At 44.8% G+C, this 24832-nt stretch overlaps 2 protein-coding genes and 2 long non-coding RNA genes across 6 annotated transcripts; 2 read left to right on the top strand and 2 right to left on the bottom strand.

The window, feature by feature from the left end:
* Positions 1-200: 200 nt before the first annotated feature.
* On the bottom strand, positions 201-1228 carry LOC104584086. The gene is made up of 2 exons (XM_010238209.1): positions 490-1228; positions 201-247 (listed from the first exon to the last, which is right to left on the bottom strand). Exons 1-2 carry the CDS (start codon positions 1226-1228, stop codon positions 201-203), a joined length of 786 nt encoding a protein of 261 aa, XP_010236511.1.
* A 2736-nt stretch (positions 1229-3964) lies between these two features.
* On the top strand, positions 3965-9720 carry LOC100846624 (homeobox protein knotted-1-like 13). 3 transcript variants are annotated; one of them, XM_010236253.3, is made up of 6 exons: positions 3965-4716; positions 7436-7556; positions 8416-8606; positions 8717-8848; positions 9121-9257; positions 9346-9714. In XM_010236253.3, exons 1-6 carry the CDS (start codon positions 4219-4221, stop codon positions 9371-9373), a joined length of 1107 nt encoding a protein of 368 aa, XP_010234555.2. In that variant the 5' UTR covers positions 3965-4218; the 3' UTR covers positions 9374-9714. The 3 variants fall into 3 exon arrangements, with proteins under 3 accessions (XP_010234555.2, XP_010234556.2, XP_003573667.3); XM_010236254.3 differs by having other exon boundaries at positions 3966-4716; positions 9357-9698; XM_003573619.4 differs by having other exon boundaries at positions 3967-4716; positions 9349-9720.
* On the bottom strand, positions 9600-10688 carry LOC112271789. The gene is made up of 2 exons (XR_002965215.1): positions 10558-10688; positions 9600-10457 (listed from the first exon to the last, which is right to left on the bottom strand). It is a non-coding gene; the product is annotated as an uncharacterized LOC112271789 (long non-coding RNA).
* Positions 10689-11360: 672 nt separating this feature from the next.
* On the top strand, positions 11361-19276 carry LOC112271788. The gene is made up of 3 exons (XR_002965214.1): positions 11361-11499; positions 11616-11740; positions 18744-19276. It is a non-coding gene; the product is annotated as an uncharacterized LOC112271788 (long non-coding RNA).
* Positions 19277-24832: the final 5556 nt, after the last annotated feature.

Below are 24832 nucleotides of genomic sequence, written 5' to 3' on the forward strand. Positions count from 1 at the left end.
CATTATTAAATCATATGGCACACTTGCCATGTCCAAAATGACATTCATAATGAACTCTGTCCAAACGTGATACACTAATCAAGTTTCTGTGTAATGAAGGAACATAAAACACATCTCTAAGCAGAATCGTGAATCCATCGGGAAGCTCCAAGAAGATGTCACCGACAGCTTCTATGTCTGCTTGGACTCCATTTGCAACTTCAATGCATCTTTCGTTTCTTTGCGTAGTCCGCGTCGAAAGGAATCCCTGTAAAAAATTTGCAACATGAACAGTTGCACCAGAGTCAATCCACCAAGTAGATTTCAAAAACTGTGTATACAAGGATTCATTTACAAAGGAAATGGAGTTTATACCTTTCTTTGCCATGATTGACTTTAGCCATTCCGGACAATTTTTCTTGTAATGCTCGGTCTTCTTGCAGTGGAGGCATGTATCTTTGTTCACTGAAAAAGACTTTTGCTATTGCTGATGTTGCATGGGAGCTTTACCATGTGGCTTTGAAGGAGAACTTTGATTGACTTGAGGGAAGTTCTTTTTCTTACTATCCCTCACATAGTTCAGGGAACCACCATATGAGAATTTAATTCTGTGCTCTTCTTGCACACACATGGCTATAGTCTTTTCAATATCCCACCTCTTTGATTGCATATTGTAGTTGACAACAAAAGTGTCAAACTCTTTTGGCAATGAAGACATAACCAGATGAACAAGCATTGCAGGCTTAATCTCTAGATCAGCATCCATGGGCTTCAACTTAGAAGCCATGTTGCTCATCCTGAGGAGATGCTCTCTTATGTCATGTCCTCCTCCTGTGTACTTTTCTGTCACCAGCTGCTTCAGCAGCTGTGTAGCATATATCTTTGAAGAACCAGTAAACTGGCTCTTTATCTTTTCAAGATACCACCCTACGGAAGCACACTCTGCAACTAAGCCCACAATAGCGTGCTCAATTGTGTTCTTTATAAAAGCCATGCACTTTTTGTTGGTGGTGAGCCACTTTGTGTTCTCGAGGGTGTATGACATCTCCAATGGAGCATACTCCCTCTTCTTTTTCTCCCAAGCAGAATTATCATCTTTCACATCCCTCACTGGCTCTGTAGACTTTGGTGGTTGTGGAGTGTCAACCACCCAGTCCACCTCAGCACAAACAAAGGTTAGGTCAACTTTTTTTCTCCACTCAGTGTAGTTGTCACCCCTGAGTGTTGGCACGTCCTTGAGGCATCCCATCAAGTAGTACCCTCTTGAAACCACAATAACGTGAGAAGATAAAAACAATTGCATGCATTAATCCAACATTGGTCAAAATTAATTCATACAACTGTTTGTGCAATTTAATCTATATCACCGTTGGGCAGAAAATAGAATTAAATGCACACTTTAACCATTAATCATGATCATGCTATTAATGACGTTGGTCAAGAAAAAAATTAACAAGATCACAATTAACATAAAACACTTTTAATCATTTTTTTTCTTATTTAAACAACACTTTTAATCTATTTGCAGCGGAAACTATGAACCTAAATTATAACTTTATACTTTTCAGAAGCAATCATTTTGCACTTTTCTATTTTCTAAAACAAACATCTCGTTGGTTCAGTTTGAATAGGACAAAAATAATACCAAAATGTGCAAAAAACTGAACTAAAACTGTTAAATAGAAGCTTCTGTAAAAAAAAAGGACTTCCGGCCGCACGCGGCCCACTAGCCTGCTTCCGTGCGCGCTAATGGAGCCTTCTTTGGCCCACCACGCGCGCCGCCCAGCCTGTTCGCTCTGTACACCCGGCTGCGGCCCACGACCCTCTTAGCGCTCAGCCCGGCCAGGCTCAATCTCCGCCGTCCGATTCAATCGGATGGATGAGCGCGACTTTCGCCTAGATAAAACCAGGCCGGCCGAAACCTAGGGTTTCTCATACGAAAACCTAGCGCCCCTAGAGCCTCCTCCTTCTATACTGGTGGCGGGCGGCGGCGAGGTGCGCCCAGAGCCGCCCGTCGGCCATCTCCTCTCCCCGACCCCTCTCTGGCGGCGGCGACGAGGGGTCTTTCGGCCGCCGCGCCCGGCGACCCCCCGCCGGCGACGGCGAATGCCGCGCCTCCTCTTTTCGCCGGGGTCAAGGGATTCTCCCCTCGCGGCGGCGGCCTTGGCCTCTTGCCGGCGCGCGCGTGCACCCGAGGGTGCGCGCGTCGCCGTCAAGCGGTCAACGTCGCTGCCCTTTCCCTGCATGGACCCACCTCCCGAAGGCAACCGGCCACCTCACGCGTAAGTCCTTTTTTTCTCTTTTAGGGTTTTTCTCCTTTTCTTTTTCTTTCTTTCTCTTTCTACAGAAGCCGATCTACACCCTAGAGATGCTCTGATACCAATGTTGAATCCCTAGGATCATCTAGGTGCAAATCTAGCCCGGTAGATTAGGCTTTATGTGTAAACTTCTTGGTTCGGGTATGGGGATCGAGTGCGTGTGTGTGAGAGAGAGTACCTTCTCCTTGGCTAGAAGATCCCGACATGGTCGTCATGGTCGGCGAGGAGAGAGCGACGGCCGGCGTCGGGTGATGCCGTGGCAGGTCTTCCCGTCGCTGTCTGCGCCTCTCTTTTAGATCAGGTTAGGTTTGTCGGTGGGGTGGTGGCTACGCAGACGAACCTCGTAGTGCGTGCTCCGACCCCCCACCTCTTTATATAGCGCAGCGTGACAGAGACCCGCCAACCATATTGGGTTGGGCGCGTCAGATCTAGGCCTGGTGAGCCGTTGGGCCCACACGGTAGGAGATCACTGTAACAAATACTACTATGTCGATTAATTCTTACTGCATTGTTTAGGTGTCACATTACATAGCAAGCAAGAGTAGTTGTTATCTGTATCGATCGATCTTGCTATGCTGTAGGTAAGTTCCAATAGCAAGCAAACACTAGCTTGTCCGCGTGGCACGAAAATAACGATAACCTTACCACACGAAGAGAAGGAAAAAAAACTGCATAATTAACTAAGCATGCCAATCGATTAGGAAAAACCAACAGCTAATGCAATGAGAGTCACCTTTCTTTGTGTTTCTCAATGCTGGAAGGAGACAAACGTCCAGGCTCCACAGAAGAATATTCTGGTGGAAGCTCTGACCATTCTTCTAATTGCACCAATAATCAACTCCCTACATACTACTCAACTAGCACACGCATTAGCAATTTGGCAGAGCCCAATTAAGCCATGGCAACAACACGGGTGCTAGCTAGCTACTAGTATCTGGGCGATAATCATCACTAGCTAGCTAACCCCCCTGACCCCGCCCAACTAACCCCACCCTCCTTTATTAAACATACCCAGCTCCTTGCTGGTCTCCTCCTGGCCACTCTCTTCCACAAATGACACACACCTGACTCTAGATTTTTCCTCTTCCACGTTTGCACCAGTGTGTATACTTCCTCATATTCATGAAAAATGTCGTTAATTTTGTACCAAGTTAGTACAAATATCGTACTAAGTAGACGTGACACTTTTTATGGATCGGAACGAGTACCATTGATTGATCCGGCCTTCTTTTACAATGTAAAATCCTTGTAATCAATCATGTTTCAGATGAACTGTTTCCTGGAAGTTTAATTAAGTAATTAGCTTGGGCAGCGGAACAAGTAATCAAGCTCATGGTGACTATGCTTTCTGTTTCACATTGGTGAAAGGGCTCGATATGGACATGTTGGTATCTAGCAGTAGCAGGGCTAAACTAAACTAAGCTAGCTAGAAACATTCTGATGCATACAAACGGGCTTTGTTCGCCATCCATCGGACGAAAATTACATGAGGCCGGGCAAGGTCATTTTCACCCCATGACAGCAACATTAGCAGAAAATGGAAATCCCGGAGCTTACGGCTTCACCAAACAAGATTATTTTATCTGGAGCAGCACTTGTCCTTCTACTTCTATTCTACCTCGCCCAAGTCGATCGCCCTAGAAATAGGGTATATGGAGGCAGAGGCGAGCGAGAGAAGGGAAGGATGGAGTCAGCAATATATAGAAGAGAAGGAAGAAGGGAAGGAAGCAGGCGTCCCTTTCCCCGCTCCGCTTGGCTTTTTGCCTACCCAGCTCTCTCGCCTCCTAGACCTCATACTCTACTCCCTCCCTAGGCTTTGGCCTTGGGTACGCCGCCGCAGACCCCAGACGAGATAGCTTCCGTTCCCATAGCCTTGCTTGCTTGGCGATAAGGAGGAGGAGGACGAGCACGGGAAGCCCCCATGGCGTTCCATGGGCACCTGCCGCACGAGATGGCCATGCTGCAGCCGCTCGGGGCGGACGACGCGGCGGCGGCGGCGGCTGCGGCTGCGGCGGGCGCGGCGGGTGGAGGGGCGCCGCCCGCGTGGATGAGGCAGTACGGGGGGGACGGCGGGAGTTTCCTGCACCTGCAGCAGACGACGTCGGACTCGTCGCCCTCGGCGGCAGCGGCGGGGGTGCAGTGGATTGGGGCGGGGGGCGAGGAGGTGGTGGCGGCGGCGATGGGCGGCGGGATGGTGGTGGAGGAGGCGGAGGCGCGGAGCAAGGCGGAGGTGCTGGCGCACCCGCTGTACGAGCAGTTGCTGTCGGCGCACGTGGCGTGCCTCCGCATCGCGACGCCCGTGGACCAGCTCCCCCGCATCGACGCGCAGCTCGCGCAGTCGCAGGGCGTCGTCGCCAAGTACTCCACCGCCGGCGGCCTCGCCGCCGGAGACGACACCCGCGAGCTCGACCAGTTCATGGTAAATTAAAGCTGCCTCTTTCTTCCTCTCCGCGCCTCGTCGTCATGTCGTCGCTCATGTTTGGATTGCCTTGGGATTGGTGGCTGGGCTGGCTAGTGCGTGGGGATTAATTTGGGGATTTGGGCGTATATTTCGGTTTAGCTTAAGCTAATTACTGTACTGGAAAGCCTAAGAGAGGAGGCCTTCTTTATTGGCGAGCTAAAAGGCGTGCGTCCTTTGGGTGTGCTTTGGATTTCGACTTCTTCTTCGTTCCCTCTTCTAGCTATCCTTTGCTTCCTGATCTTGCGTGGGGTTTTTAGACTCTGCATGGACGAATTAATCCAAAGAGACGTTAATTCGAGACCACCAAGTTAGTTAGGTTTTCCCCTTTGGTTCTGTGGATTGTGTGTGTTACAAGAGAAACTGGACAATTTCTTCATCTTCTCTTTTCCTTTGTTTCTGATTTGGGCAGATTTCTTTGCCGTTCTGCTCTCTGTTCTCTGAACAATGTCATTTTCCTAATCTTATTGTGCTATTATACAATAATATATACTAGTACTAACAATCTGGTTATGATTCTGATTGGTTGGCCTCTACCTATCAATTCCGTGTGCTTGCAACCAAGTAAGGTTTTGACTATGTTTTCTGCTGGACCCAAGAAGCTGAACCTCCTTTCATTTAACCTATCTTCCAACGAGTTGGTGCGAGGAATTACATCACTTCTTTTTGGGTATACATATTGCCGTTTTGAGGCACTTCTATCTGCTAAATCCTCTGATTCAAGATAGACCAAACATATCATCTGAAAGAATTAAGAGGGACCCAACCGATAGCTAAGAACTGTAGTGGTGGATGTTGCCTCCTCCCATCACGCTAGCGGATGGAATGGATCATGGTTCCCTCTCCTCTCCGATTGACTTTGTCCTTTGTCTCTTCTTTTCCAAAGTAGGACCAGTTCTTTTCTCCTCTTCTCTTCACTTCTCTCTCCCACCGATGGACATGGGCGGGTTATATGTGCCTCTTGACCGCCATAAATGGTTTAGAGACTTTTAATTTCCTGTTTTCGGTGTTGTCATGGGGCAAAAGGTTATGCCTAGGTTGGTAAAGATGTTTCACCCTTGCTTGCTGCCTTGAGGGGTTGCCTATGTTATAGGGATCTTACATGTAGGTCCACATGTTTCCATACTATTGTGTTCTGCAGTCACTCTCCATGAGGGCCCTCCCAGTGCAGTCCTAACTGCAAAACACATGTCATATTTTGTTGGCAATCGGTCAGAGAGCAGTGTGGGTTGGTACATAATTTCACTATATGAATAGAAATTTGATTTCAGCAGAACAATGTGTGCTGGCAAAAAGGAGAATTGATTTTGTGATTTCTTTCCCTTCTGTTGCATCAGCTGAGAAACAAGTACAACTTGATGCTTGAATAGGCACACGGCGTTTTTATCGTATTTTCACGTATCATACTTACAAAATGTTCGAATCATATTTAGTGTCTTAATGTGTAAAAAGGTACTTTTCACTGATCTCAAATAAATGATGAATATTCACCCATTCCAATTTGAGCATGGGTGTCCACTCAAGAAAGCATTGTCCCTATTCACATTGAAGATTGTGATGTAGTGGGGCAGTGGTACTTCTTCACGTGTTATTCTGTATAAACCTCCTGTGTTGTTTGTATTTGCACTGGACCAGAACACCAATATGCCAACAATGGTCCCAAATGCTGTTTATTTGATCTCCCTTTTGTCCACTATACGGCAGGTCCTTGATTGTATCAACTATCAAGGGCCATACGACCAGAACTATGACGCAGCATAGCTTGGACCCATCTAAATATTATCGACTTAGAATTTACAATTTTTAATTCGCTAATATAGAAATCACAGACTAGATTTCATCTGTTGAGTGGTCCTGGTCAGTTCTCTTGATTCCTTGGTCAGCTGGTCTACGTGGTGGGCTGGTCCGCGGGCCCTTGTAATAAAAAAATAGTAGTCATGAAGATGAAGCATCATTTGCTTCAGTATGGCTGCATTACTGAAGTTGGGACTATCAACTTCCATTTTAGCTTTTCTCAGTTCTTAATCTAGTTACTTTCTTCTGTCTCTTTTATTGATGATAAGTTCAATCTTGCCACAACCTGAAACATTTTAGGGGAAAAAGAAGAAGCTTTCAGGTGTTTTACGAGCAATGACAATCATGCATTATGTGTTTGTAAATATATGCGAATTGTTAAGCAATAATACAGATTTTATGGGGATGCTCTTCCCTACTTAAAATTGTAAGTTCAAATTCAATTTTCATTGAGCGAAACAAAAAAGGTAGGTTTGAATACCGGTTCAACTAACAAAGTGAAAAAGTTATACCATCATTTAAAGAAGTTACAAGAATAGCGTGTTTGATTCATGCCTAAGGTTGCCACATCTAACTTTAGTCATGCCACAATGTCTTAGTCATGTTTTCTTTTCGAAAAGGGGTGCAAGCCCCGGCCTCTGCATCAATGTCTTAGTCATGTGTTTGGCTCACTGCCATACTTGTGGCTTGCCACACTTCCTTAGCCATTTGGTCCACATGTCATAGAGTCATTTTCTTGCCAAATCTTGTCTCACTTGTGGTGACTATTTTGTCCACCACACCTTTTGTGGTAGCCACAATTACGGTCGTGATAGATTATCATTTTTATTCTTTGATCATATTCAATCATAACATATCAGTAACATGTGTTTGTTTGTTCTCTTAGACACACTATGTCCTGCTACTATGTTCGTTCAAAGAACAACTACAACAGCATGTCCGTGTTCATGCAATGGAAGCAGTGATGGCTTGCTGGGAACTAGAACAAAATCTACAGAGTTTAACAGGTGAAGTCCTTTTTCATTTCTTTAAGCTTACACTAAAGTAGCGATTGTAGCATTTTTTTTTCTCCAATTGTATCCGTGTGTTTTGAACTGTAACCTTAATTTCTGCTTGCTTCAACTATTACTACAGAGTAGTCAAATTTTGCACTCACACTTGGTGTGACCTAATTCTTTTGAATGTTTTGAGTAGTATCAGTTGCTCAAAGATTTTCTTATATGCATCAATGGTTAATTTGTGTAGCAACATCAAAGCTGTCTCCATGACATATATTACATATTATGTGGAGTTGCTCTTCAAGTCTATGCTGTGGTATCTCATGGAAATTGTCCTCATAAATAAATACAGATGTTTTTCTATCTCTGATCTTGTTCTCCATAATGGTGTGTAGTAATACATCGAACTTTAATCAACAATCCAAAATTTTTTAATAAAGATGTGGAAATTCCACATTATGGGACCAGCACATTGTTCTTCTGCTCTTGATTAGCTTAGACTGTTTTGAAATTCAAAACAAAGAGCAGAGTAGTGAGTAGTGACTAGCATATCTGCCGCATGTAAACCACAATTGCATTGCACATACAGATGATAAACATATTTTGTATTTGGGCAATAAACATAGCAGTGTAATGCTTTCTTAGCACTATTGTTACCGAGTTCTGTTTGAACAATAATGCTCATTTTTCAAGAAAAATGTATTCTATAGATAAATCATATAATTGAACATTACTCCTGGCCTATATAAGTACTGAAATGTTCGATATAAGTTAGCGAACAGAATTATTGCATTTTTCAGGTTTGTGAGTGCAACAAAACTAACTGTTCAAACAAAAATATGATTATTAACTAGAAGTGTATTGACAGGTGTGTCACCTGGTGAGGGCACCGGTGCAACAATGTCTGATGGTGAAGATGACCAAGCGGATAGCGAAGCTAACATGTATGATGCAAGCTTGGATGGACCGGATTCTATGGGGGGATTCGGCCTTCCGACAGAGAGTGAGCGGTCCCTAATGGAACGTGTTCGGCAAGAGCTAAAACATGAGCTCAAACAGGTTAACTAGAGAGTGGATACCAATAATAACTTAGTAGAAATTTACATTGTTTTGCACCTTTAGATAAATGGACATGTTGATGAAGCGTAATTATCATGTGCGTATTACAGGGTTACAAAGAGAAGCTGGTTGACATTAGAGAAGAAATTCTTCGCAAGAGAAGAGCCGGGAAGCTCCCAGGAGATACGACTTCTACATTGAAATCTTGGTGGCAGTCTCATTCGAAGTGGCCATACCCAACAGTAAGTGACAATGACACAAATCACACGATTGGCTTCCTTATGTTGCATTTTACGTTTACGTGTCAGACTAGCACCGTGAGTTTTCACATCTCACACCTAATCTGAGTCTTGCTAGCTTTCTTATCCTGTCCGATCTTCCATACTGTTAATCACACTTTATTTTAGTGCATTTATTTTGGTATTGTAATACCATTTAGACACTACCAAGTATTTTATCTGTTGGTGTTAAACACCAGATATGCACAACTAAATTGGCCCTATCCTTCGTGCAGGAGGAAGACAAGGCGCGGCTAGTGCAAGAAACAGGGCTACAGCTAAAGCAGATCAACAACTGGTTCATCAATCAAAGAAAAAGGAACTGGCACAGCAACCCATCTTCCTCCACCAATGTCAAAAGCAAACGTAAAAGGTACCAAATTAATCTCCTGCCTGTCGTATGGTATGAAACTCTGGAGTTCCACCTGTCCATTTATTGATATATACATAATTTGAATAAGAAGTAATGCAGGTGATAGCAATTCATAGCGCTTCAAGAAGGTCGTTGCAAAATGCTGAAAGCTCTGTTGGGTGAGTTCGTGGGGGAATACATGTAGAACACAGAAAACAAGGAACTCGCAGCAAAGCTTTAGATCAGGCATGTTCTCAGCAAGATCCACCAGGGTCAGCAGCCGTACGTATGTTAGAAACCAGTTATTTATAGACAAAGGAAACTAATTGCTTCTTATAAGTAAACACGTAGTTCTGTAAACGCTTGATTTGAAGAATAGAGGAAGCTATTCCAATGGCTTGTATATGGTGGCAGTTTGGCACTATTTATTTCATTAGAATGATGGTTAGATATCACATGGTAGTAATGTCTAGTTGATTGTCTCTGTGTTGCTTTCCGTATATGGCAGAACTCCCAATCTATTCGCATGATATTTTCTTTTATCATATATGCATGTATTGTTGTGTACTATACTACTAGATGTCGTCACGTCTATTTTTCAAGAGCTCTTTTAAGACACTAACTTATTTTTCACGATATAAGATATACTCTCTCGTCCCAAAATAAGTGTCGCACCAGTTGGCCTCTTGGACCTAACAACGTGGGGGTGATGCTTTCTTTTTTCAAAAAGATTTTTGAAACCCCCGGTCTGCATCAAATTGATGCATACGACATCTATTATATTATTTACAAACCAGACAAAACTAATATATCGATTAAACCAAAACTATCTTCCTGACAACAATAATTGTCGCAACACCTACAAGCTTGAAGAAAAGAGTGACCATGATCAGAGCCATCTGCCATGATCACATAACAACGCACATCATTAAAACTGAAGAGGGTGAACATGACCAGGGTTGTCTGCTCTCACCACACACCAACGCACATCTTGTAAATTCGGAGGACAGCCCAACTGGTCCAACAAATTCTTAGCGCGTACCGTATGCGCATGCTCCAGAAACCACTGCCGTCGTCTTTCACCGACCATCTTCAGTACAGGATCGAAGCATTGACCTTGTCAGGCCTGCCATTGACGTCGTCATGACGCCAGATAACGCCACCCTCCTACACGACACGCTTCCAGCAACACACATCCACCCAGGGACAGAGCCAGGAATTCTACATGAGAGGGCGAAATTAGAAACTTCACCTATTTTTAAGTGATTTTTAATGAGCTAATTAGCAGCTATTAAGTAAAATAAAATTTCTTTCTCCGTACCTGCATCCACCCGAGACCTTGTTGCATCATACCGCCGAGATCCACTGACATCGACACGGTAGATACCGTGCTCCACCTCCTAGCCCTCCCAGCCAGCACTTGCTCCAAGACGTCGAGCGAAGCCATCGTCCGATCCGGTGAGACCCCAAATATGGGGTTTCCATATTAGTTGTACTGCATTGAACAAGGCACCATGGGCCATTGGGAATCTGGCATGGGAAAACTACTTACCTTATGCAATTAAACAAGGTACTCAGAAAAATAAGAAGAGTAAAATGCACCCACGGTCCTAATTTTTTTGTAAATGTGTCAAATTAGTACTAAATCTTTGAAAATGTCCGTCTAGAGCCTCAAACTTTTGTAAGTGGTCATAGGTCCTAAGTGTGTTTATATACGTCTGACCGATAGACGTGGCAGTTTGACTTGTACCAAGTCAGATAAACCTTTGAAACATAAACTTGCACCTAGCTCTCTGCATCTCTGGTCTTTCCCATCTGCGGTCCCTCTCTCTGCAAAATCCCCAAAAGGCCAAAAGCACTCCCCTTAGCCTCTCGCTCGGTCGCTCGCTCCGCATCTCCATTGACGCCTTCTGAACGGAATGCCGGGACGCGCTCCACCGCCACCCCGACCTACGACAAGCAGCCCACGGGATTCTCAGCCAGGCCGATGGGTTTCACACGGTCGCGCCTGGCCGGAGGCAGAACCTGCTGGTCGTCGCCGTCGACTGCTACGGCCATGAAGGGAACCGGACCTCGGGTGGGGTACGTGCTGTCGACCGGCATGACCATCGCTAAGTACGCCGTACACACACATGAAGATGAGGGGTACCATGCCGAGGCTCGAGAAGGCCAGTGGGCGTAGGTGTGCGAGTGCGACCTCACCGTCGACACCACGACCTTTTCCGTGCACTGCCACGCCTAAGCCTCCTCGGACGCGTCCAAGGTGAGCAGAGCAAAGCACCACCGTTCCTAACTTCCTTTGCCATCCCGTTAATTCCTCTCTCTCTCTCTCCATGGACAAACATCTTGACGAGATCTTGCGCGGGGGATTTTTCGCAGCAGGTAAAGAAGGGGGATTCGATCAGGAGACGCTATGGATGCGCTCCAGTGCAACCTCGTCTGCACGTGCTCCTGCACCCGCCTCAACGTCGTCCCCTCTCCGCTTCCCGGCCACGCGCACTGAGGTGAGCACATCAGATCAAATTAATGGACTGAACTTCACAGCGGATGTGCCCCTGTCACGCGCTTGCACGTACTTAATCGCCCACGCGGCCCAGCAGGACGTTGGCCCAGCGCCACCAACTCCCTCACCCGCAGCGCATTGCCCAGCAGCTAGTTGGCAATTCTCAAAAACAAAAACAGCAGCACGTTGGCATCCTCGTTAGCTGATGAAACGCATCGCAGCTCAGTTCAGTCTCAGAAGCAAGTCATTAGCTTGGCTTCCTGTCTAGCTGGCTTTAGATTTTTTTCTTCTTCTTCTAAAATTAGACACATTTTTTGCATGTAAAAGAAATGCCACGGACGTCGTGCGCACAACATCCTACTCGTGCGGCACTCCCGTCGTTCCTCTCAGCTTGCGTTTTTTTTTTTGGACGCAACTAGCTGACGTGCGCATCCTTGCGCTAGCATGCGGCCTTCGCGCTAGGTGACTTGAACGTACTTCCGTGATCTGATGACATATTTTACTTGCTTAAACACTTCACTGTATCACTTGTTTATTATTAGGTTATACTCACTCGTTTACTAGGTTATAGCCACTCGTTTACCAGGTTAATATCTCTTGTTTCCTAGGTTATAGTCACTTGTTTATCAGGTTAATATCGCTTATTTATCAGGTTATAGTCACTCGTTTACCACATTAATATCACTTATTTATCAGGTTATAGTCACTCGTTTACCAGATTAAAATCGCTTGTTTACCACGTTATAGTCACTCCTTTACCAGGTTAATATTGCTTGTTTACTACTCTCTCCATCCCATATTAAGTGACTCAAATTTGCCAAAATATGGATGTATCAATGCCTAAAAACGTCTAGATACATGTAATAGAAAGTCACTTAATATGTGACGGAGGAAGTAGGTTATATCCACTCGTTTATCAGGTTAACATTGCTCACCAGGTTAGTCATTATTTTACCAGGCTAATATAACTTCTTTATCGCATTAATATAACTTGTTTACCGGGTTATAATCTCTAGTTTATCACGTCAGGTCGTCGCACAGCTTGATTACACATTTTCATGATCAGCCGTCATGGATGTTGGAAATTTTGGTGGTCTACCCCCTATTTCTTTGCGCTTTTCCGTTGTGCCGTTCACAATTCCACAATCTGAGACTAGGGGTAAGGACCTTCTTATACTGTATCTACAGATAAGAGTCCTAGTTTTAAATCTTCAGATTTAAACTAGTTTCCAGATAGAGTCCAGATTAAACTACCAACCATGATATAGTTCATCCGTTAGGGACTCTAACTATGGGTCCTCGGAACACGCACCTGTGAGAAATGCGCCATGATCATGTTTAAATTCCACAAATCATGTAGGTCGACATTAGGCTGTAATCTAATCAATGACCTAGCTCCTTCCGATTATCAACGTGCCCGGGCAATCTTTTCAATACTCATACAAGATATATTGTATTCCATTGATAATCGCCAGCTTCCTTAAAACACAGAAGTGTATTTAAGTACCTTCCAACAAGCATACATTGCATGCATCATATAACCATGAGCACGTGATTCCATAATGAGGTAACCGAGTATTAGAATTCCAATAAATAATAAAGTTGCGGGACACAAAAATCCTACATCTCCCACTTGTCCAAAATGATTATTCAAATACTCGTAAACCCATAGCTTTAACATGCTTACCAAATACCACATGACTAAGGGGCTTAGTCAAGGGATCAGCATGCATATTAATACTACGTTAGAAATCCAAACAAACTTTAAGCCCATTACTAACACAACGTATATTGTGATACCTTCCGTCAATATGTTTCCTCTTGTTGTGGAGTATGGGATATTTCCAGTATATTGATACCGTGTTTCAATACTAATATTCCTTAAGTATTTACTTAAGTACACCTTGAGTATGTATAAATTCCTCAAGTGATATTCCATCGTGTAATAATTCCAGATCAACAATAAAACAACACTTTGACACTTCCACATTACCAAGATAATAATGATACCTTCCGATGTATATTCCGCAACCTTAAGTATAGCGAAAAATTCCCTTAGCCATGAGACTTCCTTCAATGCTTAAAATGCATCGAAGTTTTAACATGAAGTGGCTAGATTTTCAATCATCAAAATACTTCTCCCATGTAATAAAAAAAACAGCCAAAGATTGTTGCCATTGAACATAATGAATAGTACATATAATTCCTTTGATATTATGAAGTAAATATGTCAAATAATTCGAATGCTCCTTCCAGGTTTCGCTTGACATTAACCAATATTTCCAGAAAATGCCAATCTTCATGCAAATCGAAATCAATAATTCCAGCAACATGACTAAGGTTTTGGCTGCATGAATATTTTCCTTAGGAGTTCATAAACTATTCCTCGCTAAGTATCATTCTAGGTTTTGCAGTTTTTCATAGATGAACTATTAAAAAAAAATTGGTATCTATGTTTTTTTTTAACATTTATGGAACAATAACCAAGCTTTCACTTACATCAATGTGACTTTGTGAACATAAGAAACATGAATATCATTAGTATAAATAATAACATTAAATTAGACATACCTTTGCACATGAACGCCTTCCGTCATTGGGAGGAAAAATAAACATAGACCATTAAATTCCATTGATGTGAAGCTTGTCGAGACATAAATTAATCTATTCCATTGCAAACCTGTATTTATTTCCTCTTGCTCCAAATTGCAAAATAACAATAATTGCAATAGGAGAAAAAAAATTCCACAAAGTATATACATTCCCTTTGTGTGAACCATGTAGTAATAAGCCTAGCATCAACAACTCCCACTGAGCTGTAAGTCCTTGTAAATAGAATTCATTACAACCTATGAGCTTGCGGAAGTTTGAAAAACAAATCCAAAACTTTATTTCTTCTCGCATTATCCACTCATAGTTGACGTTAATGATAATCTCTAACCATTTGATATGACTTTAGTCATTCCTCTCAACTTTAGAGTGACTTCCCCCAAGAACACATATGATAGTCCAAGTTAATTACTCCCACTTATCCTAATCAAGTTAGTATCCGGAGTTCAACTTGTGTTTTACTGTGGGGTCAATATCATTCCACTCTTGATCAAAATAATAAATATTGTGTTCTTACTTTCCACCAGTTTTCCTTTCCAAATCAAAATTGATTCCATTTGATCCACAAGAATACCCAATCAAAATAAATGTTGGTGTGCTTTGTAGTTATTTCAGTTCCATACTGTCAGAATGTAAATAGAAGAATTCCTTTCCAGTTCCCAAACCATAAGGAGTGACTGTGCTAGGTGATTAATCATAGAACCTATAACAATATGTAATGCATCTTCCAAAAGAAAAAAAACAAGAGAGTATCCAAATGTTTTATTCCTCCATTGAACTATGGAGTACATGACAGTATAATGTGGTGTAAAATTATAAAATTTCATGCTCATTCCATAAGTTTCAATTAATATTCCTGAAGTGTGTACTTCCCCCACCAATCAGTACTTAAATCCCTTAAGAAACTGATTTTCCACTTCAGTATAAAATGTTACGAACACATAATAAACCTCACAGCTTGTATTTTAGAAGATACTCATAACCATATAAAATGCATCAATGAAGCAGATAAAAAAAATTAAAATAGCTGACCTTTAGCGGGAGTGTTAGAGAAAAAATAAATAATCCAAGTAGCAATAATATAGTCCTCCCACTTAGAGTTTAGAATTCCAGAATCGACAAGATATTTAATTATATTTCTTGAATATTACCAAGTTGTAAATACCATCGTTAATAAAAAAATTGAGCATGTGTTCCTCTTATGAGTATTCCTCCTTATGGAGTTATTCCACCGGATAAACAATATGGCTTACCAATTTCCAATGGATCGTCAATAAAAGAGACTATTGTATTTAAATCCATGATGCACTAATGTTCTTCGTTGAGCCATATTTTTGCTCTTCCCTTTCCAAATAGTATGTCATAACCAACAAATTCCAATTGAGAACAATAATTTCTTTCTCAATTGTAGGTGAAAATAGTGTCCTATAGCAATATTTATGGCTTTCCTCCTAAGCGAGTTTGATGATAAAATTTCCAGTTCCAAAGTATTATCATATCTAGCATAAAAGCCTAAATACACATATATGTTTCCTTTGGAATTGTTTGCAAGTCATTAAAGTTGCTATAGTGTTCTAGTTATATAAGATGTAACAGCGGAAAACATATTCCAACTATTTTGGGAAAATAGTTGTAAACGAACATTTAGTACAAGGAAAAAAAATACTACTAGACATACCGTTAAGTGTAATCATTTCCTTCCATGAAGTTTGTTCACCTTCCTCCAATGATAAGTGCGATTAGCTCGGAAAAAATGTTATATCCATTACACCAGTAGCCGCAACCAATAATATCCGGACTTGTCCCATAAAGATTGAACAGGGTAGTTCATTCCTGATCGTACTTGAATACGAGCAGTTGGTTTCCTTCCACGAGTATTTCCTCTGCTTTGCAGGAGCCCAAACAATCGAGCAATCCAGGCAAGGAGCGCCCAGGAATATCAATTTCCAATTCTCCTTTTTTTTTTCTTTTTCTTCCGTGACTTCACAGTTCACACTACCTTGCTGTCAGAACAGCACGACCCCATGAGTCCATGACCCATGTACTGCTCGCGGCGGCCTCGATCGGGAGGAAGACCAGGCTAGCCGGGCAAGGTGGCGGCTGACCCGGTGGTAGAACAGGCTGGCGACAGTTAGCAAACAGGCCAACGGCGTCATGGGAAGAAGAGCAGCCGCCGGCGTGGAGCATCGGGACGGCGGCGGCGCAAGCTTCCCGAAGGTGGTGGCGGTGATTCCTGGCAACGGAGCAGGCCGGCGGTTCCTGTGCGAAGCAGGACGGGGCGGCCAGATCGAAGTTTGAGGCGGCGTCGGTTTCGGCGAGAGACGGCGGTTCCTGCAGCCACGGCTGCCCCGGTCCACGCGCATCTTGCGGGCCGTGACCGGGCAGCAGTCGGCGCGTGTGATGGCGAATACAACAGAGCGCATCGATTCCAACGAGCCGATCGATCAGCGAGTTGTACTTCCGTGATTTTCACAATCACGTGATTGGCGAGTTGTACTGACTCGCCGAGAGTTCCGCGCGAGCGTGTGTTAGATCGATCAGCTTCGTGATTCCCGACTGTTGCGGTGGAGATAGATCGACGAAGGCTACTAGCTAGGAGCTGATCGATTCTTGAGGAGTTGATGGATTTGGATAGTAGTACTTCCGTGATTGATATCACGTGGTGAGAGTTAGGTGAAGCAGAGTACAGCTATGAGGATTCCGGGATCGTGCGACGGCGAGGACGGCCGCGGATTAGGATTTTGGCCGCCATGAACGAACCGTGAGCTCTGATACCAATGTTGGAAATTTTGGTGGTCTACACTCTCTGCGCTTTTTCATGGTGCCGCTCACAATTCCGCAATCTGAGACTAGAGAGTAAGAATTTTCTTATACTGTATTTACAGATAAGAGTTCTAGTTTTAAATCTTCAGATTTAAACTAGTTTCTAGATAGAGTCTAAATTAAACTACCAACCACGATATAGTTCATCCGTTAGGGACTCTAACCGTGGGTCCTCGGAACACGCACCTGTGAGAAATGCGCCATGATCATGTTTAAATTTCACTAATGATATAGGCCGACATTAGGGTTGTAATCTAATCAATGACCTAACTTCTTCCGATTATCAATGTGTCCGGACAATCTTTCCAATACTCATACAAGATGTATTGTATTTCATTGATAGTCGCCAACTTCCTTAAAACACAGAAGTGTATTTAAGTACCTTCCAACAATTATACATTTCATGCATCATATAACGATGTGCATGTGATTCCATAACGAGGTAACCGAATATTAGAATTACAATAAATAATAAAATTGCAGGACATAAAAATCATACAGCGGAGGGCCAAGAAGAAGAAGCCGACGGCGGGGAAAAAGAAGAGGACTTTTTCGTTTTCGTGTTAGGCGATCTCATCCACTTCGGCGTCGCCATCGAGGCTGAAGGCCATCTCCTCCGGGTCAGGACCTGCTCCACCGTCCCCTGCTGCCGCACCTGCTACGTCACACCATGAGGCCACACGAACTGCTCTCCCGTCCCCAACGGACGCGCTTGCTCCACTGCTCTAAAGTCCCCGCTCCGCCACCGTGACCCTCAACAGCAGCGCCCTGTCACGACGCCCCTCCGACACAAATCAAATCAGATAAAATCAAATCAGGCGTGTAATCTGATCTCATCTCTCCTTGATGCTAATTGTTCTTCGTTGTCATCGTCTTTTTCGGCGCATGTGAGGAAGCTGAGCGCCACGACGACGCCGGACATGTTTGGCCGGAGCGCGGCCACTTCCTGCAAGCACATCGCGGCCACGGCCACCGCTTGCTTCACCTCCTTCCTGGCCACCGCTCGTCATGGCGCTCACCGAGGAGAAGCGGCGCCGCCCAGGAGACGAGGCTGCACGCGCCCCCGCCGCCGCGACACTCCTCCGCAGCCGCGCCCTGCTCCGCCGGCGCCGCTGTTGCGCCACCCCGTACCAGCATAGGTGATGTCGGACGCGAGGAAGAAGCTGCCCCGTACGCCCTAAGCCGCCGCAGCCGCCCCTCACGTGCCCTAAGCCCCGCGGGCCCTTCGCCGCTGCGGCTGCCTGTCGCCCCGTTCGCCGTTCGCCGCCGCCGCCGCTGAGAGTAATCGGGAGGTGGCAGAGATGATGGGATCGGGGGACGAGAGAGCAGAGGAGAAAGGAAAGAGGGGGTGGAGCACTGGAGCCGTGGAGGAACGTGAAAAGCAACGCGCTGCTGTGCTGCCACTCGATACATGTACTCGAATCTCAAAGCAGTGCCGCACGTTATGACTACGGTGGGCACGTCTTCTAGTTAGACTGTCCGCAAATTAATCAGCCGAAACCCTCATACAAATCCATGATCCAGTTCTGATTTCTGCACATTTATGCCTCTGATCGACCAATTCCATGCAGTTACCTGTTGATCCAGCGGGGAATCGACCTCTCCAAGGTGGCAGTGCTCGTCGGCGACATTGACGGCCATCTATTCCCGGGGTATGATTGACCCCAGGAGGCTCCTCCCGGGGTCATACAAGACGGTGATCCTGTGGGAGCTAGTCGCCCACGGCAGCAAGCAACCCCTCCGCGGTGAGGACGGGTACGCCATGGAGGACGTGGTGGCCATGGACTCCCCCGACACCGCCACCCTCACTCAAGGCCATCTTCGCCGGTGAGTGGAGAGAGGAGAAAGGTGAGGGAGGGACGACAGTTGGAAAAGACGGGAGATGCAAGGGGGTATGTGCAACTTTAGGCCTATGTGGCATAAATCAAGTTGCTACGTCGGGAAACACAGTTAGGACCTGCGATGAACCGTTTTAAAAAGATTTAGGACTCATACATGCATTTTCAAAGATTTGGAACTAACTTGACATATTTACAAAAGAATTAGGACCGGTGGTGTATTTTACTCAAATAAGAATTTTATCATGTCATTTGTGTGGAACTCAGAATCTGGTGCTTATGTTATGAAACCAAGTCAGATGGAGCATGGAGTATGTTTGAAGCAAGACTTTTGCTTCGGTACAACCCCCTCCTCCAAACTCGGACCTGTTTGGTTATTAGGTTTAAATGTGGTTTTTGACCTTTGGCTTATAAGAGAATGTTTGGTTTGAGCCCACAAGTGCCATGCCAAAAATTTGGTTGCCAAAAATTTGGTAGAAGTTTTGCTTGCCTATGAATTGGCCAACTTTGGCTTAAAAAAATGAATTAGATTTGGTAATGGGATGTTGGCTTTCATTCAAATAAGAACCAAATTGTGGTCAATGACCAAAAAATTGGTAGGACAATGTTTGGCCACCATCTAAACAGGCCCTAAGCCTCGGCTTTGGCTTTGCTTATCAATATCAAGTGCAAGCTAAAAGGCGGCAAAGCCTTTTGTGGCTTTACAAGTCAAAAGGCATATTTAAGCCTAACCAAACAGGATCTCAAACGTAAGCATGATTCAAATTGCACGATACTCCTTCGGTAATAAGGGTATAATGGTCAATTTAGTATTTATAAGCCTTTTTCTCTCCTCCTGGCTCTCTTTCCCTTTCCAACGTCTACTCTCTGCCTTCCTCTCTTTTCCGCGCCTGCTCTCAACGGCCATGGTGCCCCTTCTCACCTCGTCTCCCTCGGTCCTTCTTCTATTTGAACCCTATTCCTCTAAGTATTTTCCATCAAATGAATCTCTAATCTCACTGATTTTGGTGCTGCAGTTTGCTACTGTTGGGACTTTCTTCAGTTCAAGCCGCTGCCCTTGTTGCGGCCGTGCGGTTGGACCAGGCTGGTGCTCGAGCACGCTGCCGACGCGGCGAGGCGAGCTAGGCCTGGAGCGTCATGACCTGCAGCTAGAGCATGAAGATGTGTGCGACACAGTATTACACCGGGTCCCATGGCACTAAGATGTACGCATGTGTTTAGGAGAAAGAAGGCGATGAATGAATCCTTCGCGAGACCGGAGACCATGACGGGACATGACTTGAGTGCGGACAGCTGGGGAAAGGAGACATGGTAGAGGAAGTGGAGAAAAGACATTTGATACACATTTGAGTTTCAGGAGTGGGGGTGTATCGAAGCAAGTCTCATTAAATGCAGGTGAAAAACTATCCAACTAAAGTGCCCAAATTAGAGGCTTTGCTGAGAGCATTATGGATGTTGGAGTTAACCTTGTTGTTTAGAGTTTTTTCATCATGTTCATTTATTTGTGTCGTTCAGGTAGCAAGCTGTGGCAGCGCACACGCAGAGATGTGTTCACGTGTGTGCATAAGTTTAGTACTTTAGTTAGTTGAATTAGCTAGTCCAGTGGAGAATGGATGCATGTGTGGGCATCGATAGGATAAGTAGCATGCAGGTAGGTGTGCTGTTGCTGACCGAGTTGCATGGCCGTTAGAGGCTTCAGGTGTGGACCAAGTAATCAGCAAGTTGAGGAGAACCCCGGCTAAATCGTGTGACGTGATTATTCGTGGCTTTCTAGCTACTAGCTAGTGGAGAGCAATTAGCGGATCAGGGCAGTAGTGTGTGCGTGTGTTTTCCTCTCTACTTAAGACTTGTAATCAGCTGAGTTTACAAGTGAACAAGAGAAAAAAGGCACGAGGTGTGCGGGTGCCAAAGCCTCTGTGAGTTCATTGTGTTTTTGTGTCTTCTTCTACCTTGGGCCATAGATAACATTTGGTATCAGAGCCACGTTGAATGCCCAAGATCCTACATCACTACCTCGACGACGATATGGCCATCGTCCCGCACGGCGCCGAGGGGGAGCATGGTGTCGCTCTCCCTACCGATGCTCACGCCGGCAAACTACACCGTCTGGGCAATCAAGGCGGAGTCGATCCTCGACGCCCAGGGCGTCTGGGAGGCGGTGTCCCCTGCGGATGGCGAGACGGTGGACGAGAAGAAGAACAAGACGGCGAGGGCGCAGCTTTTTGGTGCGCTGTCCGAGGATATCCTCATGCAGGTGTCGACGAAGAAGACGGCGAAGGAGGTGTGGGACAGCCTCAAGACGAGGTTCGTCGGCGCCGATCGCGTCAAGGCGGCGCCGCTCTCCACCCTCCGAGGCGAGTTCGACATGTTGTGCATGGCGGAGGGAGAGCCGCTAGACGACTACGCCGGCAAGATCAGCGGCATGGCGGCGAGGCATGCCAGCCTCGGCTCGACGCTCGACAACGCCGCCATGGTGAAGAAACTCCTCGACACCGTGCTTGACTGGCTGTACTCCGCAGTGGCCGGGATCGATCAATTCTGCGACGTGGAGACATTGGCGTTCGAGGAGGCGTTGGGCAGGCTCAAGGCGTTCGAGGAACGTTCACGGAGGCGCGCGCTGCTAACCGGCGGCGTCGACAACAACAACAATGGTGGTGGAAGTTGCTTGCTCCTCATGGAGGAGGAGTGGCTCGCTCGCTACAAGGACCGCAACGGCACCGGCAAGAAGAAGAGCACTTTCGACATACGAAAGGTGCGCTGCTACAATTGTCAAGACTACGAGCATTTCTCTAGAGATTGTCCCAAGCCAAGGAAGGAGCAGGCGCATCTTGCCGTTGCCGACGACGACTACGAGCCGGCGCTGCTTTGAAGGTCTGCATGGAGGTTCAAATAAATGCCAACAAGGTTAAGGGGGTGATTGTTGGAGTTAACCTTGTTGTTTAGAGTTTTTTCATCATGTTCATTTATTTGTGTCGTTCAGGTAGCAAGCTGTGGCAGCACACATGCAGAGATGTGTTCACGTGTGTGCATAAGTTTAGTACCTTAGTTAGTTGAATTAGCTAGTCCAGTGGAGAATGGATGCATGTGTGGGCATCGATAGGATAAGTAGCATGCATGTAGGTGTGCTGTTGCTGACCGAGTTGCATGGCCGTTAGAGGCTTCAGGCGTGGACCAAGTAATCAGCAAGTTGAGGAGGACTCCGGCTGAATCGTGTGGCCGTATCCAACGTGATTATTCGTGGCTTTCTAGCTACCGGCTAGTGGAGAGCAATTAGCGGATCAGGGCAGTAGTGTGTGCGTGTGTTTTCCTCTCTACTTTAGACTTGTAATCAGCTGAGTTTACAAGTGAACAAGAGAAAAAAGGCATGAGATGTGCGGGTGCCAAACCCTCTGTGAATTCATTGTGTTTTTGTGTCTTCTACTACCTTGGGCCATAAATAACAATGGATTAGTATGGTGGCCTTCCACTAGCTTTCTTAGGACTAGTGGCTGGGGCGCGCCAGTCGCGCCTCCTGGGGCAGTACTGAGTGTCTGAGTGCACGACCGGACAGTGAGACAGCCTCGGAGCTGTTTGGCACGGACAGGCTGCTAGCTATTATAAACTGCGCGACGATTTAGACGGCAAGATTGCTGAACAACGTGAAGCTAGGAGCCCATACAGGAAACCCTGGCCCCACATTTACAAAAAGAAATTGACAACCAGGTAATTCGCTCTCCACAGGTGCAAACTGCACAATAGAACATCTAGCTCGCGTGAATCGTGTGACAACGCAATTCCACCGAGCTGACAGTTATAAACAACAAAATACGATTGTACCTTCGGCACCACGAGAGGTCATAAACCAAGTTCGAAAGTAACGCCATGCATAACAGCATTAGTTGGACCCAAAAGGGATCTAAACACACAGCATCATAGGCGTGACAAGCTCCTATAAGGAAACTGATCCTAATTTACATAAACCATCCACAGTAAGTAGACCAGAACAAGCAGTACCAAAGGAGACGCTGACGAGCTCCCAAAGCCGCAACTGGCCGTTCAAAAGATATAAGCACCTGCCAGAAAATATAACCAACAAGACACCAAACGATTCACAGCAAGCGAGCTGCACTATAAAATTTAGCAACCTGCATCGCGAATATCAGGCCCTCTTAGAGCTTGGTCTTCGTCTTAGAAACATTGTTTTTCTTTTGTGGTGTCACATGCGAAACAGCAGGGGCATCACTGGGAGCAGCGTCGGATATCGATGGGTACCTGTATAACACTGGCCCAACATCGATAAGCAAAAGCCCAGCACAGAGAGTGAAAACGAGATGAAAAAGAAAGCAAAACGAGATGAAAAAGAAAGCAAAAGGATCATGAAAATCCAAAGTACCCAGGCGGAAGATCAGGCGTTTTTGCCCTGTGCAATAGAAACAATTCCAATCAGAAACAAATCACATGGCATGTTATTAACAAATGAGATCAAATAGAAAAACATCTCATTCACACCTGAGATCCAGCGGAGTCAATAGGAGTCCTGGCATAGTTGGGACTGTCAAGCAGCAGAAAATACATCAGCACGCATGGGGCAACCTAGCCATCAGAGCAAATAAGTAGACGAAAAATGTAGCGTACAGAACTCACATCTCAGCTGACCCAGCAGCCGCATCGAATGAATGTCTGTTTAGCATGCTGTGTTTATGACATAGATTCTTAAACATGGAGAAAACGCACTACGATATTTTCTCCCAGTAAATCCCTGTGTGCACAAGTTCTTCAAAATCTGGTCTTGGATGGTGCATTTGCAAGTTTACTAAGTGACAGAAATCAGTCAAACCTTGTGGCTTTGGGATTGTGGTATTTGTTAAGATGAACTGAGTTGGAGTGCAGATAATGTCAACCGGTACATCATGAATTAGTAGCTTCTCAACTGGAATGTCATCCACTAATTACTTGCCATGCACTGTAGTCATAGAAAATGCTGGAAATTAGCACCACTATAATAGTGATAAGTCAAGGATTTACATCAAGCAAACATCTACTCCCTCCGTTCCTAAATAGTTGTCACTGTTTTAGTGCAAGTTTGCACTAAAACAGCGACAAGTATTTAGGAGCGGAGGGTTAAATAGAAACTAAGGCATTCACGAATTGTTTTCCACTTCAGAAAACAAGTAAAGCATGCATTCATAGATGGCTCCTCGGAAGAAATCACTCGTTGATGTGGGTTATAAATTATAATGAGAAAATAGCATATATCAGTAAACATCGAAGAGCACGTTATATTTCAAATATTTCAATCATTTCTGCGTTTAAGCTTTAAAGTTAATTTGAGCTAGATACAATCTTACTTGTCAAAATGTCAGATTGGTGTCCTGAATATGATGAGAAAAACAGAACAGAACAACTGTCATGCATGCTCAAGGATGATAAGACAGGCACCTGTATATCAATCATCCTATTTCATACATTACCAAACCAATCTTGAAGACATTCGTACATAGTACATAGTGAGCCAAATGATTGACAAATAACTCTGGCATACTCAAATGATTTACTCAGGAGGCTCAAATGTAGTGAATAACAATTTACTACCTGATTTTTCTTAAAGGCTGAGAGTGAGTAACACAAGTAACATGTGTAGTACTGTTAGGTAGCTATAATGCTGAGAAAATTTATTTTATTCTGAAGGATGCAGAGTTGAGAATAAAATTCAAGAAATATAAATAATGGATACAGATAAAAAAAGAGTTTCAAGGCATAATTACAGGATATACGCTTTGGAGTTCCCGTGTTATCCGTGCCACATCAGGTTGTAATGTTGAGAAAAAGATCGGCCTGTTGCT

The sequence above is a fragment of the Brachypodium distachyon genome, chromosome 3 (genome assembly GCF_000005505.3).
Source record: "Brachypodium distachyon strain Bd21 chromosome 3, Brachypodium_distachyon_v3.0, whole genome shotgun sequence".
Taxonomy (NCBI): Eukaryota; Viridiplantae; Streptophyta; class Magnoliopsida; order Poales; family Poaceae; genus Brachypodium; species Brachypodium distachyon.